This window comes from Bos indicus, chromosome 9, assembly GCF_029378745.1.
Source record: "Bos indicus isolate NIAB-ARS_2022 breed Sahiwal x Tharparkar chromosome 9, NIAB-ARS_B.indTharparkar_mat_pri_1.0, whole genome shotgun sequence".
Lineage (NCBI taxonomy): Eukaryota > Metazoa > Chordata > Mammalia > Artiodactyla > Bovidae > Bos > Bos indicus.
The window spans coordinates 91,355,651-91,376,243 of NC_091768.1; the positions used below are offsets into that span (position 1 = coordinate 91,355,651).

Genomic DNA, 20,593 nt, shown 5'->3' on the forward strand with positions numbered 1-20,593 from the left:
TCTTGCATTTTTTTCCCATGGGGATGGTCTTGATCCCTGTCTCCTGTACAATGTCACAAATCTCTGTCCATAGTTCATCAGGCACTCTGTCTATCAGATCTAGTCCCTTAAATCTATTTCTCACTTCCACTGTATAGTCATAAGGGATTTGATTTAGGTCATACCTGAATGGTCTAGTGGTTTTCCCTACTTTCTTCAATTTAAGTCTGAATTTGGCAATAAGGAGTTCATGATCTGAGCCACAGTTAGCTCCCAGTCTTCTTTTTGCTGACTGTACAGAGCTTCTCCATCTTTGGCTACAAAGAATATAATCAATCTGATTTCAGTGTTGACCATTTGGTGATGTCCATGTGTAGAGTCTTCTCTTGTGTTGTTGGAAGAGGGTGTTTGCTATGACCAGTGTGTTCTCTTGGCAAAACTCTATTAGCCTTTGCCCTGCTTCATTCCATATTCCAAGGCCAAATTTGCCTGTTACTCCACGTGTTTCTTGACTTCCTACTTTTGCATTCCAGTCCCCTATAATGAAAAGGACATCTTTTTTGGGTGTTAGTTCTAAAAGGTCTTGTAGGTCTTCATAGAACCGTTCAACTTCAGCTTCTTCAGTGTTACTGGTCAGGGCAGTAACTTGGATTACAGTGATATTGAATGGTTTGCCTTGGAAACGAACAGAGATCATTCTGTCGTTTTTGAGATTGCATCCAAGTACTGCATTTCGGACTCTTTTGTTGACCATGATGGCTACTCCATTTCTTCTAAGGGATTCCTGCCCACAGTAGTAGATACAATGGTCATCTGAGTTAAATTCACCCATTCCAGTCCATTTTAGTTCACTGATTCCTAGAATATCAACATTCACTCTTGCCATCTCCTGTTTGACCACTTCCAATTTGCCTTGATTCATGGACCTGACATTCCAGGTTTCTATGTAATATTGCTTTTTACAACATTGGACCTCGCTTCTATCACCAGTCACATCCACAACTGGGTATTGTTTTTGCTTTGGTTCCATCCCTTCATTCTTTCTGGAGTTATTTCTCCACTGATCTCCAATAGCATATTGGGCACCTACCAACCTGGGGAGTTCCTCTTTCAGTATCCTATCATTTTGCCTTTTCATACTGTTCATCGGGTTCTCAAGGCAAGAATACTGAAGTGGTTTGTCATTCCCTTCTCCAGTGGACCACATTCTGTCAGACCTCTCCACCATGACCTGTCTGTCTTGGGAAATAGATGGGGAAATAGTGTCAGACTTTATTTTGGGGGGCTCCAAAATCACTGCAGATGGTGAATGCAGCCATGAAATTAAAAGATGCTTACCTCTTGGAAGGAAAGTTATAACCAACCTAGATAGCATATTCAAAAGCAGAGACATTACTTTGCCAACAAAGGTCCATCTAGTCAAAGCTATGGTTATTCCAGTGGTCATGTATGGATGTGAGAGTTGGACTGTGAAGAAGGCTGAGCACCAAAGAATTGATGTTTTTGAACTGTGGTGTTGGAGAAGACTCTTGAGAGTCCCTTGGACTGCAAGGAGATCCAACCAGTCTATTCTAAAGGAGATCAGTCCTAGGTGTTCATTGGAAGGACTGATGCTGAAGCTGAAACTCCAATACTTAGGCCATCTCATGCAAAGAGTTGAATCATTGGAAAGGACCTTGATGCTGGGAGGGATTCGGAGCAGGATGAGAAGGGGACGACAGAGGATGAGATGGCTGGATGGCATCACCGATTCAATGGACATGGGTTTGGGTAAACTCCAGGAGTTGGTAATGGACAGGGAGGCCTGGCATGCTGCAATTTATGAGTTCGCAAAGAGTTGGACATAACTGAGCGACTGAACTGAACTGAACTGTGGTGTTGGACAAGACTCTTGAGAGTCCTTGGACTGCAAGATCTAACCCGTCTATCCTAAAGGAAACCAGTCCTGAATATTCATTGGAAGGACTGATGCTGAAGCTGAAACTCCAATTCTTTGGCCACTGGATGCAAAAAACTGGCTCATTGGTAAAGACCCTGATTCTGGGAAAGATTGAAGGCAGGAGGAGAAGGGGACGACAGAGGATGAGAAGGTTGGATGGCATCACCGACTTGAAGACATGAGTTTGAGCAAACTCCGGGTGTTGGTGATGGACAGGGAAGCCTGGCATGCTGCAGTCCATGGGGTTGCAAAGAGTCAGACACGACTGAGCAACTGAACTGAACAGGTAAGTCTTACACATGTGCCCTCCTGATTGAACACACAGAAGGGATGAGGAGCTCTGCCAATGTGCTTGGAGGGCAGGGAGAGAGCCAAGGTGGGCATCCTGGAATTGATGAGTCCTGCCTTGTTTAGCAGGTATCAGAGTCCTGCAGAAAGGATGGGAGGAAGATCAGATGCATAACAGACACTGGAGAGGTTGGGAGCCAGGTTACATTTTTCCCTTAAAGGGTATAAAAAAGGAGTCCCCTTTATGATGCATCTCAAACTCATTGAGTTTTCCACTTTTACTTTAACTTACTTTCTCTTCCCTTTTACTTTTCTTCCAACTAGGAGCAAGCTACAAACCAGAAAATTCATAAAGAGCTGGACAGATGCAATGGGAAAGGACAGAAATCAAGACCAGCAGCCCCTCAAGTGTTCTCCTATCCATTGTCGACTAAAAAATGTAGTCACGACCTGAAAGTAGAGAGTTATTTTATTTGATGGGGATGTTTAGGACTCTGAGTCCTGGAGACTGCATCTCAGAAGCTCTAAGAAAGCTGCTCCAAGGTGGCAAGAGGGGAAGTCAGGCTCTATACAAATTTGCAACAAAGAGAGCCGACAGTCCGAGCATCACAGGTCAGGTATTAAGTTAAGGAATTCCACGTTCTTTGTATGGGAAGATGCAAGCCTCTGGACTCACTGAATTCATCCCTCTCATACACACCTCGGCTATCTGGGGCCAGTCCTATTTCCTTCTTCACCGTGCTTCTTACATCCCCCAGCTCTTCAGCAATCACGGTGGGGGATGGTAGCATCCACTGGATCAGTTTGGGGAGCCCTTATTCACATTTGGAGGCCAGAAATCATTGATGGTTCTGATATTTTTTGTTTATTGATACGACAGGAGATGGCTTCCCTGGTGGCTCAGACGGTAAAGAATCTGCCTGCAATGCGGGAGACCTGGGTTCAATCCCTGCATCGGGAAGATCTCCTGGAGAAGAAAATGGCAACCCCCTCCAGTGTTCTTGCCTGGAGAATTCCATGGACAGAGGAGCCTGGTGGGCTACAGTCCATGGTGTGGCAATGAGTTGGACACGACTGACTGACTAACACACGTGGCAGGAGATATATTCATTCACACCATCTTCACTCTGATCATGTACCCTCACTCTGATCTGGTCACTGTTAGAAAAAGTCTCTAACATGGAGGGCAAGATGTGCCCTGAGGACACCCTTTTTAAGTTTAGAATTGTCCTGAAGGAAAGAAGTCACCGTGGCTGTATGCATGCACGCTCAGTTGCTTCATTTGTGTCCACCTCTGTGATCCTATGGACTGTAACCCACCAGGCTCCTCTGTCCATGGGATTCTCCAGGCAAGAATACTAGAGTGGGTGGCCATGCCCTCCTCCAGGCAGCTGGGTCTAACACAGCCATCAAACTGTGGTAGGCTGATACAGTTTCTGAGAAGTCAAAGACACTGATGGACCCAGCAAATGTGGGTAGCCACTTACATCAGCCCCTAATGCCTAGCACACTGGAGATTTAATCAAAAGCTTTTCATTGTCTCCACTATTTATGGAATGAAAAAAAACATGATCTGCAGACTGAAATGGCCAGAAACAATGAACATTAACCCCACTGCCTACATGTTAAATTTCCTGGTAATGATATCCCTGCAAAAAGTCACACTTGAACCAATCCTAACCCACAGGAAGTTGAAGAAATCAGTGTGCAGACTCTGATAACAAGACGTTAGCTCTCAAAGGAAAACCAGCACAAGGGACCTGCAACATTGATATGCAAGTCACTCGCAGGCTATGAGTCAGTTTCTTGAAGTAATTAGCAATTACCAGCATTTATTCAGTGAGCGCGACTCCGGCAGACAGACAGTGACAGGCTGTCATTAGCACAACAAAAGAACCACAGCATTTATCCTCCCCAGAGGAAGTACGATTTTTAAGAACTCCAACTTTCAAGCTCACACTCTTCCCAGACCTATGATTTATTTCACCATCAACCATAAAAATGATATAAAGTTCAGCTATTTATTTGTGAGGAGCTGCTCACAGATGGGTCTCCCAAGAATCACATGCAGACTCAGAAAGCTCTAAAAAACTACTGAACAGAGATTTCATAGGTCAGCTGCCAGGGAGGCACCACTCTGCACTATCCCCCAGTGACTACATTCCGAGAAAGGATGCCCTTTCTTCAAACTTCCTGCAGACTGCTTCCCCTGTGTCACACCCTCATAACTCAGTTGCTGCCCTGATGTGGGCAAAGCAGTTATTATTTGTTACATTCTGATTCAGTTCAGTTGCTCAGTCGTGTCCGACTCTCTGCGACCCCATGGACTGCAGCATGCCAGGCCTCCGTGTCCATCAGATCAGATCAGATCAGTCACTCAGTCATGTCCGACTCTTTGCGACCCCATGAATCGCAGCACGCCAGGCCTCCCTGTCCATCACCAACTCCCGGAGTTCACTGAGACTCATGTCCATTGAGTCATGAGTGATGCCATCCAGCCATCTCATCCTCTGTCATCCTCTTCTCCTCTTGCCCCCAATCCCTCCCAGCATCAGAGTCTTTTCCAATGAGTCAACTCTTCGCATGAGGTGGCCAAAGTACTGGAGTTTCAGCTTTAGCATTATTCTTTCCAAAGAAATTCCAGGGCTGATCTCCTTCAGAATGGACTGGTTGGATCTCCTTGCAGTCCAAGGGACTCTCAAGAGTCTTCTCCAACACCACAGTTCAAAAGCATCAATTCTTCGGCACTCAGCCTTCTTCACAGTCCAACTCTCACATCCATACATGACCACAGGAAAAACCATAGCCTTGACTAGACAAACCTTTGTTGGCAAAGTAATGTCTCTGCTTTTGAATATGCTGTCTAGGTTGGTCATAACTTTCCTTCCAAGGAGTAAGCGTCTTTTAATTTCATGGCTGCAGTCACCATCTGCAGTGATTTTGGAGCCCAGAAAAATAAAGTCTGACACTGTTTCCACTGTTTCCCCATCTATTTCCCATGAAGTGATGCGACCAGAAGCCATGATCTTCGTTTTCTGAATGTTGAGCTTTAAGCCAACTTTTTCACTCTCCACTTTCACTTTCATCAAGAGGCTTTTTAGTTCCTCTTCACTTTCTGCCATAAGGGTGGTGTCATCTGCATATCTGAGATTATTGATATTTCTCCCAGCAATCTTGATTCCAGCTTGTGTTTATTCCAGTCCAGCGTTTCTCATGATGTACTCTGCATATGTTAAATAAGCAGGGTGACAATATACAGCCTTGACGTACTCCTTTTCCTATTTGGAACCAGTCTGTTGTTCCATGTCCAGTTCTAACTGCTGCTTCCTGATCTGCATACAGATTTCTCAAGAGGCAGATCAGGTGGTCTGGTATTCCCATTTCTTTCAGGATTTCCCACAGTTTATTGTGATCCACACAGTCAAAGGCTTGGCATCTCCCAAAGCTTGCACAAACTCATGTCCATCGAGTCAGTGATGCCATCCACTGTCTCATCCCCTGTCGTCCCCTTTTCCTCCTGCCTTCAATATTTCCCAGCATCAGGGTCTTTTCTGATTATAGACCAATATTTGACACTGTAGAAGCAAGAATGAGCAAATGAGCTCTTCAGCGGTAGACTCTCTAGTTTGGTCAGAGCTTCAGTAATGGATCCAGAGTCAAATTGAAATCAATCAAATCCACCTCCGGTTCTTACTGGACACATGATTTCAGGCAAAGAATTTAATCATTCTGAACTTAGTTTGCCCACTTATCAAATGAATGAAACCTGCTACCGCTGCTGCTGCTAAGTCGCTTCAGTCGTGTCCGACTCTGTGCGACCCCATAGAAGGCAGCCCACCAGGCTCCCCCGTCCCTGGGATTCTCCAGGCAAGAACACTGGAGTGGGTTGCCATTTCCTTCACATGAAAGCGATAACGTACTACTACTAATAGTACAATGCACACTGCCTTACACACAGTACGTGGGCAACACGTATTAACGTCGTTACGTCACCAGTTTGTCCCTGTGTTGACCAGTCGATAAGTATGAATATCCAGTAAGGAGGAAGGAAATTGAATCAGTAATCAAAAAACCTCCGGACACAGAAAATGCCAGGACCTAATGTCTTCACTGGTAAATTCTACCAAATATTTAAAGAATTAATGCCAAGCCATTTCAAACTCTTCCAAACAAAGAAGAGGAAAGAGTACACTTAAGCTCATTTTACAAGGCCAGCATTATTCTGATACCAAAGCCAGACAACAATTATACAAAAAACATTTAGGCTAATATTCCTGATTAACATAGATGTAAATATTCTCAATAAAGTACTAGTAAACCAAATTCAACACCACAACATGTTAAGAGGATCATACACAATGCTCAAGTGGGATTTATCCATGGGATACAAGGATGGTTTAACATACACGAATCAGTAAATGTGATATACCACATTAATGGACTGAAGGATGAAAATCATATGATCATCTCAGTAGGTGCAGAAAAAGTATGTAACAAATTAAAACAGCCCTGCGAGATAAAATCTCTCAATAAATTAGAAGGAATGCGCCTAAACATAATTAAGGCTGTATACGGCAAATGCACAACTTATACTCAATGGTGAAAAGCTGGAAGCTTTTCCTCTAAGCTCAGGAACAAGACAACAATGCCCAGTCTCATCACTTCTATTCACTACAGTGCTGGAAGTCCTAAACAGAGTAAGTCAGTTCAGTTCAGTTCAATTGCTCAGTCGTGTCTGACTCTTTGTGACCCCATGGACTGCAGCACACCAGGCCTCCCTGTCCATCACCAACTTCCGGAGTTTACTCAAACTCATGTCCATTGAGTCCCTGATGTCATCCGACCCTCTCACCCTCTGTCGTCCTCTTCTCCTCCTGCCTTCAATCTTTTCCAGCATCAGGGTCTTTTCCAATGAGTCAACTCTTCGCATGAGGTGGCCTAAGTATTGGAGTTTCAGCTTCAGCATCAGTCCTTCCAGTGAACACCCAGGACTGACCTCCTTTAGGATGGACTGGTTGGGTGTCCTTGCAGTCCAAGGGACTCTCAAGAGTCTTCTCCAACACCACAGTTCAAAGCATCAATTTTTCGGTGCTCAGCTTTCTTTATAGCCCAACTCTCACATCCATACATGACTATTGGAAAAACCATGGCCTTGACTAGACAGACCCTTGTTGGCAAAGCAATGTCTCTGCTTTTTAATACGCTGTCTAGGTTGGTCAGAAGTTTTCTTCCAAGGAGCATACGTCAAGAAAAGCAAAAAGCATCCAAACTGGAGAGAAAAAGGTAAAATTGTCTCTGTTTGCAGTGACAGAATTTTACAGACAAAAAAATCCTAAAGAAGAAAATTCGGCCATTAGTGACAACATAGATGAACTTGAAGGACATTAAGCTAAGTGAAAGAAGTCAGGCACAGAAAGACAAATACTGCATGATCTCAGTTATATTTGGAATCTAAAAAAGTCAAACTCATAGATGCAGAGATTAGAATGGCAGTTGCCAGGGGCTAGGGATGGGGCGAATAGGGAAATGTCAGTCAAAGAACTCTAAAGTTCAGAATTTCTGGGCATCTAATATACAATTTTGAGATTGTAGTCAATATAATACCATATTATATAATTGAAATTTTCTGAGAGACCTTAAATGTTCTCACCACACAACACACAAAAAAATGATAACTATATGAGATGATGGATATGTTCATCAGCTTGATCATGGTAATCATTTCACAACATATGCATCTATCAAAACTTCACATTGTATACCACAAATATATACAATTTTTATTTGTTAATTACATCTCAATAAAACTGGCAAAAAATTCCAGCAAGTTTTTTCATAGATATAGTCAAGATTATTCTAAAATTTAGAGGAAAAGACAAAGAGCTAGAATAGCTAACTTATTTTGAAAAAGAAAAGAAAGTGGGAAGAAGCAGTCTGCCAGAATTCAATTTTTATTTATATAGCTGCAGTAATCAAGACTGTGGGATACTGGCAGAGGGAGATGCACAGAGAGCAAATGAACATAACTGAGAACTTAGAAATAGATCCACACAAATACACCAAACTGATTTTTGACACAGGTGCAAAAACGCAAGGAAAGAAAGACAGCATTTTAAACAAGTGGTTCTGGAGCCACTGGACATCCATAACCAAACATTAACCCCAATTTAAAAGGTTTGTAAGTATCGCACCTTGTATAACAAGTATCACACTGTCCTTGATAAAATGGGCTAATGATTAGGTCATATGAGGACATTTCTGCAAGGCAGTATGTTTTTTCAACTTTTTACTTTATATATTAGAGTATTGCTCAGTCATGTCCAATTCTTTGTGACCCCATGGACTGTAGCCCACGGACTCCTCTGTCCATGGGAATTCTCCAGGCAAGAATACTAGAGTGGGTTGCCATTTCCTTGTCTAGATTTCCCTACCCAGGGATCGAACCCATATCTCCTGCATCTCCTATCATGTCAGGCAGATTCTTTATCACTGAGTATAGGTGATTAACAATGTTGCATTAGTTTTAGGTGTACAGAAAAGTGATTCAGTTATACATATACAAGCATCTCTTCATTTTCAAATCCTTTTCCCATTTAGGTTGTTACATAATATTGAGTAGAGTTCAGTACTGTGCTATACAGTAGGTCCTTGTTGGTTATCCATTTAAAATATAGCAACATGTACATGTCAATCCCAAATTCTCTAATTATCCCTTTCCCCTACTCTTCCCCAAGTAACCATTTTTAGAGAGATATTTGCTTAACTTGGGTGTCTAGGTAAAGCAAGTGAGAAACAAAATCTCACAGTCTAACCCTGATCAATAATTTGTAAAGACAGGTGGTGACAGGAGTAAATACTTAAGTTCCAATCAATCTTTGAAAGGTATGAAATGGAGCATTCTGTGCATAATGTAGAAAATCAAGATGTGTTGTGAGGTTGCTAATGAATGTTTCTGTCACTCATGAATTAGATGATACTTAAAATATACTAAGGTGGTGGGTTAGGCGTGTGAAGTAAAGAGCAGTTGCATTCTAGACTCATTCTCAGGGCTGATAAGCTATTGAGCAAGAAGAAAAACAATATAGTCCTCACTATGCCATGCTTCCCAGGGTACCCTTACACAGCACAGAACAAAAAGCTCCCCCCACGTGAAAAAGTCAGGCAGAGAGGTGGACAGCTGTCTTAGATCAGATTCCACAGAAGCATGACCAGAGACAGATTATTGTTGAAGTGATGTGAAGGAATCCTCCTTTTGAGTTCTTGCTTTTCACTATCATATTAAGCTTGCTACATATTGGCACAGTCACAATTTCTGAATGAACTCCCAAGAGGCAAGTTAGTGTGTTGAATTATAGCCCAGCTGTGTCATGGTTCCCAAGGCCTCCCGTGACACTCTATCTCCCTCCTCCAGCACACATCCTAGACTCCCTTTCTTTGAATATCTGCTACCTGATGCTATAAACCTCCTCTCTGAGTTCCTGGTCACCATACATTCCTCAGGCCAGTGACTGCTCTTGCTGTTTTATTGGGCAAGTTATAACCAGCCATGGAGCACCAAGAGATGCCCCTGTGGACTGTCTGAGTGCCAAACGTATTTTTCCCTCTTCCACTATGTACCCAGAATCTTATCTCCTTGTAGTTACTATAGTCAATAATCCCTGCCAGCATGGTAGAGCCTTTCAGGGCCTGCTGGTCTCCCAGCCTGAGGAGTTCTAAGTAACTAGGTGGTATAGTCTTTGGTTTCTGGGGACTCTCGTTGCCCACTCCCCACCCCCTTGCAGAAGTAGGACCTATAGATCCACAGAGCCTGACCTTGGAAGGATGGAAAACACAAATTCCCCAGCCGAAGCTCTTGGAGTGACATTGAGTCAGCCAGTTCTATTTCTTGCCTCTTGTTTCCTGACCTGTGTAATTTAGGGTACCATACAATGGCCACTGGCTCTGAAAAGCACACTGTATTCTGAAGGGTGGTGCTCCACTCTCACAATATATTCCTACCAGTAGGTGTCTCAGCTGCCCCTTCAGGAGACTTTTCCAAAGCTCTTTCAAGCCAGCAGCCTCATGAACATATAGAATGTGATAGAACCACCAGGTCCCACAGTCATGTACCCACTGCCTCAGTTCCTTGGCTGTACAGTGGGCTGCTCATTAAGGTCATGGTCCCAGTCTACTCAGATGTCTATGACAAAATACCATATGGTAACTCATTCTCTATTGTAGATGGCATGGCCTTGGTCCAGAATCCTAGGGATCTGTGCCATGACTCTCGTGTTGGAGGCTGTCATAGACTTCACACTGTTTCTTTCTGTGTTGTATCTATCTCTACTACCTACTGTGGGACCTGCCAAGTCATATAGCCCAAGCACGAGAAGGATTACTTGTACTACGGTCTATTCTTACTGTAGAGCCCATTCTTGTTCTGGGCTCTAGAAGATTCCCATCTCAATGAATGAAGTCAGAACAATCTTCCCAAGTACGGGACATGTTGCCTTCAAAACTTGAACAGACCCACCAAGCATAATGCTTCTTTCTTATTGTAGACATCTAAGCTTCCCAAGTGGCTCAGTGGTAAAGAATCTGCCTGCAATGCAGGAGACACAGGAGACAAGGGTTCAATCCCTGGGTCAGGAAGATCCCCTGAAGAAGGAAATGGCAACCCACTCTAGTATTCTTGCCTGGAATATCCTGTGGACAGAGGAGCCTGGAGGGCTACAGTCCATGGGGTTGCAAAGAATCGGACATGACTGAGCACAGCCACACACAAGGTACAATAATTTTGTCCTTTGCATGAGATGTCCTGGCTTTCCCCAAGCAATTGGACCCCTAGATATTCCACATATTTAGCAATACTTTGAGCCTTTGTTGAATCTATCTCTCACCATCCGGAGTTCCTATGTCAAACCATAGCCTCCAAAGCACTTTCCCCTTCTTGCTCATCAAGTTCTTATTGCTTGTTACGTGATGTCATCAATATGGTGAACCGATATGATTTTCTGTGGAATGTTTAAATGGTCTAGGTCCCTTTCAACTATATCATAACACACAGCAAGAGAATTAATAGAGTCCTGGGTCAAGACCATAAATGCATTTAGTCATCCATTCCATATAGATGTGAACTGAAGGATGTTGAAGAGAATCCACTTCCCAGCCAAGGTTTATGTGCTGGTGGATGTAATCTGCTCTAGTAAAGAGACCACAGCAAACACTGCAGGTTCCGCGGGTTGTAACTTGGTTCAGTTAACAGGAATCCATCATAATTTGCCATGATCCTTCTTGGTTTTTAAGGAGACAAACTTGTAAATTGAATAGGTATGAGTGGGCACCTATACCTCAAAGTCCTTTACAGGGGCACTAACCTCTGCCGTTTCCCTTGGATGCAATGTTGGTTTTCATTTACGGTCTATTCTGAAAGAGGTGGTTTCAAGGACTTCTACAATACTTACTACTGGTTAAAAAAAAAAAAAAAAAAAAACTGACATGAGAATTCTTCCAGTTGCCAAGTATAGCATTTCCAATTGTACATTTAAAAATTAGCAAGACTTCTCTGGAGGTCCAGTGGTTAAGACTCCACACATCCACTGCAGAGGGTGCAGGTTCAATCCCTGGTCAGGGAACTAAGATTCCACATGTCACACGGTGCAGCCAAAAGTTTTAAAGAAGAAAAAAGAAATTAGAGCACATGGGCCATTTATCACTTGGCCTATATATTTCCCTTCCCTCCCCTAACCTAGCAGCCATATTATTTGGAAGGGGTTCCTGGGAATCAGCAACATTTTGGGCCTTATCAAATTTCCCTTGAAGGTATTTCTGCATACCGCTGTCTTCCCATGTATTTTGTGTCTGGAGACTCGTTTTCTATTAGCCGTCTCCAAAGATCCATATGGTCAGCACCAGCCCCAGGCTGTCGCTGTTGCCCATTGCACTAATTCTGACTACCTTGCTTGTGATTGCTAAGTGTTGCCATCTGGCCTTGGCATTTATTGGCCACAGCCACCCTGGTCGAGAATGAGGGGCATAAATAACATCCTGGCCTAAGTGGGGCTCATTTGGCTGAGGACCATTTTCTGGAAAAGGAGGATGCTATTAACTGCAAATCCTGAGGCATGAAAACTCTGGACAAGTGAAGGGGTCTGGGCCGGCTTCCACAGCGTCCACAACTATAATATTTGGCACCAGGACAGTAACTAGTGAAGCATCCAGGCACCCCACTGGCCTGGGAGTTCTGTCCCTTCCCCACACCACCTGCTCCAGACAGAACTGCCAACACACGCTCATCAGAGACTTCAGGGCAGGCAGAGCGCTTATGAGTTCCTCAAGCATGAGGCTGGAAAAACAAGCAGACCAGCATCAAGGGATTACCTGTGAAGACAGGCTTGCTTGGGCTGTTCAAAGAGAAAAGACAAATATAGTATTCAGATGGTGGTTTACAAGGCCTGAAATCAATGGAAATTCTATGCCTCTTGGTACATTTGAACATCATCATGGACTCACTAGGCTCTCTGGGACTCTTTTCTGTGAGAACAAGCTGGGACCTGGCATGGAGCAGCTCATAAACCTAAGATTTTGAGGCCTAAGTCACCCTCTGCTAAACAATATTCAATTCTCAAAAGAAGCTTTCTAATGCTTTGTCTTTAAATGCAGGTGTTGTTAAAACTTGATCTAATTGTGAAACTCCTGTATCTGTCACACCTGAGTATGTGTCAGTTTAAAAACTAGAAAATTTCCCCCCTTACTCATAAAGATGGAATTATTAATATTTTTCCTATAGTGAATATACTTTGATGAAATCAAATTCATCACACGGTATGACAAAGGATTTCGTGCTTGTCATTAAAACTTAAGACATTCCGAAATTTCTGGAAGACATCGATGGTTCAGGGAGACTAAACAGGATATTTGAAATGGAGGTTTACAGTCAGCAGATTTACATGGTAGAATGATGGTCATGAATCTCTGGACCTGCATATATTGTACAAAGAGGAGTTAAGGTTGGAGGTTGTATTCAGGTTGTTAAAATAGAGGTTGCCTGCATTAGGTAGGCTGAATGCAATCACAGGGGTCCTTAAAAGAGCCAGTGGGGAAAGGGTCTCTCACTAGAGAGACCAGAAGCAGAGAGATACAATGTTGCCACTTTGAAGATGCAGGAAGATATCCAAGAAGCAAAGAATGTGGGTGACCTGGAGAGAGCAAGGAAATATATTCAACACATTTTTAAGCTGCTACATTTGCAGTGGTACAGCAGCAACATAAAACTAATGCAAGATTGTTCTGGAAATCAAGAACATGCTATATCGATGCCTTTGGATAATCCCTTTGGTCTAGAATAATTTTTTACTGCTTCTGTGTGGGAGCATAGACAGACTTGCTGGTAGCAGATAGAGGAAAAAGAGGATGAGACTCGGCAGGTAAAGTGAAAATTTGGAGGGAGGGAGGAAAAAAAATAAACACTTTGTGTATACAGCAGTCAAGAAGGTGTTAAGTTCAACGCAAACTAACCTCCTTTCATCAGTGGATCGGAATAAAGGCGATTTATGATGCTACTTCAATATTTTCATTGTCCCTTTTTCACGAACATATCTTATGTGTTTTAAGGAGCTTATGTGCTACTGGTTGTAATTTTTGTAATCTGCAGATTTTTAAGATTCTCTAAACAAGATGTGGGTACATAACAATGACGAGTTAAATTGTTTGCATCAACAATTTTGAAAAGTATAAATATATCTGCATTGAGAAAACCTGTCAGCTGAAGACCACTGGAGAAGGCCACCTGAGTTATTGTTGAAATAGATTTCTCAATAAAATTCTTTTATTTAAAAATCGTCTAGAAGCAATTATTTTGAAGATGCCACCAGAGGGCGCCCTAATCTTTGTAGACGATAAAAGCCCAGCCACTCAATACTTCCCAGGGAACTTTTATTTTGACCAAGCAACATTGCAGGGCAGAAAACGAACAGGAACAGAACATTTCCACTGTTTCCCATGTCATTTTACTAGACATATTTTCTTCTGTTTTTATTTTTATCTGAAAAGTCATCCTCAAACACAGAAAGCAGGAGAAATGAGTCATGCCTCTTTTTTTTCAGTTTGTTCCAAGAGGGGAGATGAGAGTACAATGAGATTGAAGGTATCGTTTTGACATTAACATTTGCCCCCAAACATCATGCAGTGCAAAAAGTCACATCCGCATCATGCAAGGACATTAAAGGACATGGTGGAATAAAATCCTGGGCTTTATGATGAGATGTTCATCATCTCCCTGGGGCAGGCGTCCCCTTTTGGATTCAAGGTAAAGAAATATCAAAACAGGGCAGCAAAGTCTTCTCACAGCACGAGAAACAGAAGTATTATTCAAAATGTAGAATCCATTTCTTCTTCGTTTTCTCTGTGGTCTGTGGTGATGTGTGCAAGGGTGAAGATGTAGAGAAGGCTTCCTGTCTCACAACACATAGAAACGAGATCGTTTTCTTGTTCACTGAGACAGCAGCTCTGGGTGCTAGAGGAATGACTGATCCACCTCAGTCCATTTCCTATGAGTTGTTAAAATCTAGTTTCGGGGGCTTCCATTTTTGTGACATATTACAAAACCCTAGGTAGGCAGTCACTCCACATTTCTAGGACTCTATTTCTCTTATATATAACTATACTCCCCGCCCCCAAAAAAAATTGGATGGTGAAGCCAATTGGAAAACCCCAATCAAATATCAAATATTAGACCGAAGAGGAGATCCATCCTCAAACTTCATTTAGACACGGCAGCTTTGCAACACAGAATGACTATTGGGTGGCCCCCTTCTGCACCTAAATTACTCACTCAATCTTCTGTGGACTTCATCAAAATATTATCTTTCAATTGGAATATCATACAAAGAGGTATATGTCCATAAATTTACATATGGCTGGAACTGGTACAGCACCTCTCCTCAAAAGACTTTTAAGTGTCTGGTTCACCTCTGTGATACTGCTTGTGATTTAGAGGCTGTCTGAGGAAATTAGCATAATTACATAAAAAAGAACTCAGAGGAACTTAAGGTCCTAACCCTTGATCGCTAAGCTCAGTGTCTGGTATCTCCTGACACATTTTAAAAAGGAAAAATAAACAGATCTCTTTCATCCAAGGATCTCACAGCTCCTACCAAGCAGTGTAATTTACGGAAGGAAGGAAAGGAAGCAGGATGATAAGTTATGCCCCAATCCACAGCCAGCCCAGCTGCAGAGCAGTACGGGAGGAACGGTAAACTTTCAGGCCACGAGGAAGAGACTGTACTCAAGAAACAGGGGCCCTCAGGTTTTTGGTGGATGACCTCAGAGAAGCCACCATGGCCCTGTGCCCATGGCAGTGCAAGGGCACGTACAATCAAGTTCACCTGCTGGTCCCCACACCACTGCACAAGGCAGAGATGGAGGGAGACTCACGTCCTGGCCACACCACGTGGGGGTCTCCCCAAGGCACTCATCCTGGGCCAGAAGGAAGAACGATAATCCACAGCCATCCCCAATATTACAGAGACCCCTCCAGAGGGGTAGGGGGAACTTGAAATACATCCATTTGCAAACTACTACAAAGTGCTACTTAAATCTAAGGCACCATCGTTTCACCTTGACCTCTGACTCCAGCACAACCGCTTGCCCAGGCTTGCTTCCTGCAGTCTTCACCATAGTGTGCTTTAGAGTCTTTGTCCAAGGCTGTAGGCCTGGGGTGTGACACAGAGACCGTGACACAACTAAGGATTGCTCAAAGCAACAGACGTCCGCCATGTGAGGGACACAACTCAGCAGATCCTGCAGTGGGCCAGTCAGTGAGAGCGTCACATCCCGCTCCAGGCAAACAGTGGAGGGAGCAGCCCCCGACCCACAACAACCCGAGAGGAGTCCAAGCCAGATCCTAGGCCACGCCAGGTGCCGCGGGTTCAGACCCGGTTATGCTCACAGCTTCTCCACTTCCTGAGTGGTCATGGTGGTGTGCCGTTCCACAGCGCTTGACCACAGATCTCTTTTATCCAAGGATCTCACAGCTCCTAACAAGCAGTGTACTTTACAGAAGGAAGGAAAGGAAGCAGAATGATAAGTTACACCCCAATCCACAGCCAGCCCAGCAGCAGATCAGTATGGGAGGAACAGTAAACTTTGAAAACAGCAATGGGTGTAGAAATCTCCCCTTAGACCCACATGAAATGGCCCCAAATCCATTTCAGAGATGGTCCAGTCCTCAGGAATAAATCGGAAGTAATCCAATTTTCTCAGTATCCCTCAGATCAGAAAAAAATGGCTTCAGGCCCAGAGACTTACTGGCGTTACTTCTGAAGAAAGTCACCCCCCTCTTCTCACTTCTCTTGCCCTCCTCTTCAACCACAGCTGAAGGTGGGAACTCAGAGCTGCAGCCCCCACTACTTCCTAGCACAGCAGAACACAGAGCGAACACATCCCCAGAAGGGAAGTCACAAGTGAGCAGGTCTAGAAGAGCTGGGCGCAAAATCCTGCAACTCAATTTTAACTTTCATGGGGGGTTCTGCAACTGTTTCAACTAACAAAGCAAAAACGTGTCAACTGACTTCACCTTGAAAAGTAACTGAAAGACAAGTCATCTCACGGATCTATTTTGCCTTTAAACTGGAGTGGTATCTGCTACTGCTGCTAAATCACTTCAGTCGTCTCCGACTCTGTGCAACCCCGTAGATGGCAGCCCACCAGGCTCCGTCGTCCCTGGGATTCTCCAGGCAAGAACACTGGAGTGGGTTGCCATTTCCTTCTCCAATGCATGAAAGTGAAAAATGAAAGTGAAGCCGTTCAGTTGTATCCAACCCTCAGCGACCCCATGGACTGCAGCCTTCCAGGCTCCTCCATCCATAGGATTTTCCAGGCAAGAGCACTGGAGTGGGGTGCCATTGCCTTCTCCAGGAGCGGTATCAAGCGCTTCTCCATCAAGCGGTATGGACTTGAAAAGGTCAGTTACATGTATATTAACAAAAAATCACAGTAAAGCATTAGAATATATCTGCAAGCTGTTGAAGCACTTCCACCTGGGGAAAACTGGTTTGACGTTTATAGGGTGGTGCTGGAAACTAAAGAGAAATAAGGCAGAAGAACATATATCATAATATCCTTTCCTCCATGATTATTTCAGCTTTTCTCACCACTTTGTTTCCATTGCAAACCCTGAACAATCCACCTTCTGATTACAGGAAGAATTTGACCTGTATGCAGGTCAAGAAGCAACAGTTAGAACCAGACGTGAAACAACGGGCTGGTTCCAAACTAGGAAAGAAGTACATCAAGGCTGTGTATTGTCATCCTGCTTATTTAACTTATATGCAGAGTCATCATGCGAAATGCCAGGCTGGATGAAGCACAAGCTGGAATCAAGATTGCCAGGAGAAATATCAATAACCTCAGATACCCAGATGACACCACCCTTATGGCAGAAAGCAAAGAGGAACTAAAGAGCCTCTTGATGAAAGTGAAAAGGGAGAGTGAAAAAGCTGGCTTAAAACTCAACATCCAAAAAAACGAAGATCATGGCGTCTGGGCCCATCACATCATGGCAAATAGAGGGGGAAATGGGGAAGCAATGGAAACAGGAAGAATCAGATGCTGCTAATTATAGGCAGAATCAATGATAATTTCTAGAGTAAAGAGGATGAAACACCAGGCTTCAAACCAGAAGCTTCAGGGTCCAGCCTGAGGACCTGAATGGTTCCTTCTCTCAGGGTTACCAGTTCTACCTGGGGCAACAGCACCTGAATGCTCACTGGGTCACACTGACCAGCTTGGCCTTTATCTCTCAGAAGCTTCTAGTATTACAACGTGCTTTTTGTTTGGTTTAAAGTTGTTTTTTGTTTACAAAGTATTGAGACCTCTTAGTAAAGCTTAGGGAAATTTTCAACAACTATTTCCATTTAGTTTGCAGATAAAATTCAGAGGTGGGGGGTGGGTATTTCCATTTGAATGTCAAGCCACACACTCTGACACTACAAACCCAATGAGGTTGTGTTGACAATTTGCTCGAGGTCAGGCTGAAATGGGTCTCTGATGTGGTTATTCTTATGGAGAGAAGTATTCATGGTGATTAGTGAGTGGAGACTTGCCTCTCGTTTCTCTAATAAAATGAGTTTCCTTTAAGGGTATTAGCCTAATAGTCTTCAGAAGACTGCATTAGTTGTGCTTCATTTGGTTTAGGATGTGTGGGCATAAATGGCATAAACCTTAACGTGTATTTACTAGAAGGGATGATGTAAAAGGAAAGTCCTTTTCTGGTTAGGAGAATGGTTTACAACAGATAGAAACCTAAGCATTCTGGTGACAGAGACAGAAGCAGAGAGAAAAGCCAGAAAATAAAGATTATTATTAGCAATGCATGCCCTACATTTATCCCACAAGATTTCCTGAGCATTCCTCAGACATTATAGTGCAATATCATAACTCCAATGTACCCATAGTATTTCTATTTTTCTCAAGCAAAAAGTATATACTTTGAAATATATACTGAACAAAACATACCATAGTATATAGCCTCTTTTAAGACATTAGTAATCTAAACTTCTATAAATATCTTTAAATAACAAACATATTATAGATAGCTATTCACATAGGACACAGTGACACATAACCATACAAAAATAAAACAATCATCTTTTAACTTTTTTTTTTTTTTGGAGTAAATTTCAGACACCAGAATCACCTTGTCAATACGGATCCTGGGGATCGCGGATACACATTTATTTATTTAATGGCCATGTTGTGCTTTTTGTGGGATCTTAATTCCCCAACCAGGGGTTGAACCTGGGCCCTCGGCACTGCGAGCATGGAGTCCTAACCACTGAACCACCAGGGAACTCCCTGGATGTACATTTATACCATGCATAGCTACCGCACCCAAGGGCCATGGCGGGAAACATTCCTCGCTGGATGTATTACTACATCCTGGTTCAGAAAAGCTTAGGTTGGAATAGAGGTGTCCGAGTGTGATGAGAGAGTTGTCTTTAGCTGTTCCGTGGAAAGGACACATGAATCAGGTCCCCGACCCCAACCCAGACAAAGTGTGAAAATATGAAGCTGTCCTTTGAATGAGTGGAATACAGAACACGTCTCTTTCTTGAGTGTTCCCATACAGCATTTGCTACGAAGCATTTCTCAACACGTGGGAAAGGCACCAGCATTCTGGGCCGAAGGCAAGGGATTTGGGTTCCAGATGCCACATCTGTGCTGCTCCGGGCGCTCTGTGGAAAGCATTCCTCCACTCAAAAGGTGATTTGGGGAACTCAGCTACCCAACCAGATGGAATATGTACATTCTTCTTTTGGAAACAGAATATTTCTATGAAGAAGTATCCCTGGTCAAAAGTGATCTTTTGCCCGTGGAATGCTGTCCTTCTCTTGAGAACAAGAAACAAAAAATATGGTTTGCATATCCCACCTAGAACCCAGCGTGGTCAGGGGTCCCAGAAGGAACACAGACACTGTTTTCTCAGCTGAACTCCATCCCTCCAGTACGATGGGAGCACTGGAATTGGTGAGGCAGCATCATCGTTTGTTTCCATCCCAACCGCATCCCTCCAGGAGGAGCTGGTGTTTCCAGGAACTGGGTTTCAGTTTTCCTTTACAAGGAAAAATGTTAAGCTCTCGCAATGTCTTGAAGAGTTGCCTGAGGGGTAAGACAGGAGGGGAGAGCATCCTGGCTGGTTCTCAAATTGAATTTTCAAGGCGGGCAGAGGAAGGTGGTTTCTGGGGGGAGCCTTCAGAGGCAGACGTGGGGGTTCGCCTCTGCTGATGTTGCTGATAGATGTCCTGGATCAGCAGGGTGTTCATGAGCTTCCACTCCCTATATTTTCTGGCTGTCAGCTTCGGATCATCCAGCAGCTGGTTAATCATGGCCAGGTCGTGTTCTTTACACTGTCCAAGTAGGAAAATAAAAAGAGACACAGAGAGAGAGGAGGGTGAGATGTGATAGCTATCTTAACTTCAATAAACCATCTTTAGCCTTTTGCAAATAAATGCACATATACCTTGACTGTAAAATTATCAAAGTGTTTTTACACACTAATATTCAAATTTCTACAACAATCCTAAGAGACATGGCAGGACACCCGCCCTTTGTGCTTAGATAAGCTAAGCACAAAGAGGTAAACATCCCACACAAGGCTTGGGGGAAGAACTGGACACAAAACCAAGGTCTCCTATGTCTCCTATGTTCCTGATTAATCCAGTATTCCACATCACAGTCATATTTCTATCTCAGTGTGAGCTTTATTCCTCCTGGGATGGATAACTGTATAACCATGTTGTTGACCACACAGTACTTATCCTAAGACATAAGACAGTACAAAATGTCTCTTTTTTTATTTTCTATTAAATTGTATTAATTTTAAATAAATTTCACACATTTATTTAATGT

At 43.3% G+C, this 20,593-nt stretch overlaps 1 protein-coding gene across 8 annotated transcripts in view; it reads right to left on the bottom strand.

Annotated features, from left to right (window-relative positions):
- Positions 1-14,102: 14,102 nt before the first annotated feature.
- IPCEF1 (interaction protein for cytohesin exchange factors 1) overlaps positions 14,103-20,593 on the bottom strand; it is a 167,701-nt gene continuing 161,210 nt past the window's right edge. For all 8 annotated transcript variants that reach the window (XM_070796421.1, XM_070796422.1, XM_070796417.1 and 5 more), the window contains one exon: positions 14,103-20,091. In XM_070796421.1, the coding sequence (XP_070652522.1) occupies positions 19,885-20,091 (207 nt within the window). In that variant the 3' untranslated portion in view covers positions 14,103-19,884. The remainder of the gene's footprint in view (positions 20,092-20,593) is intronic.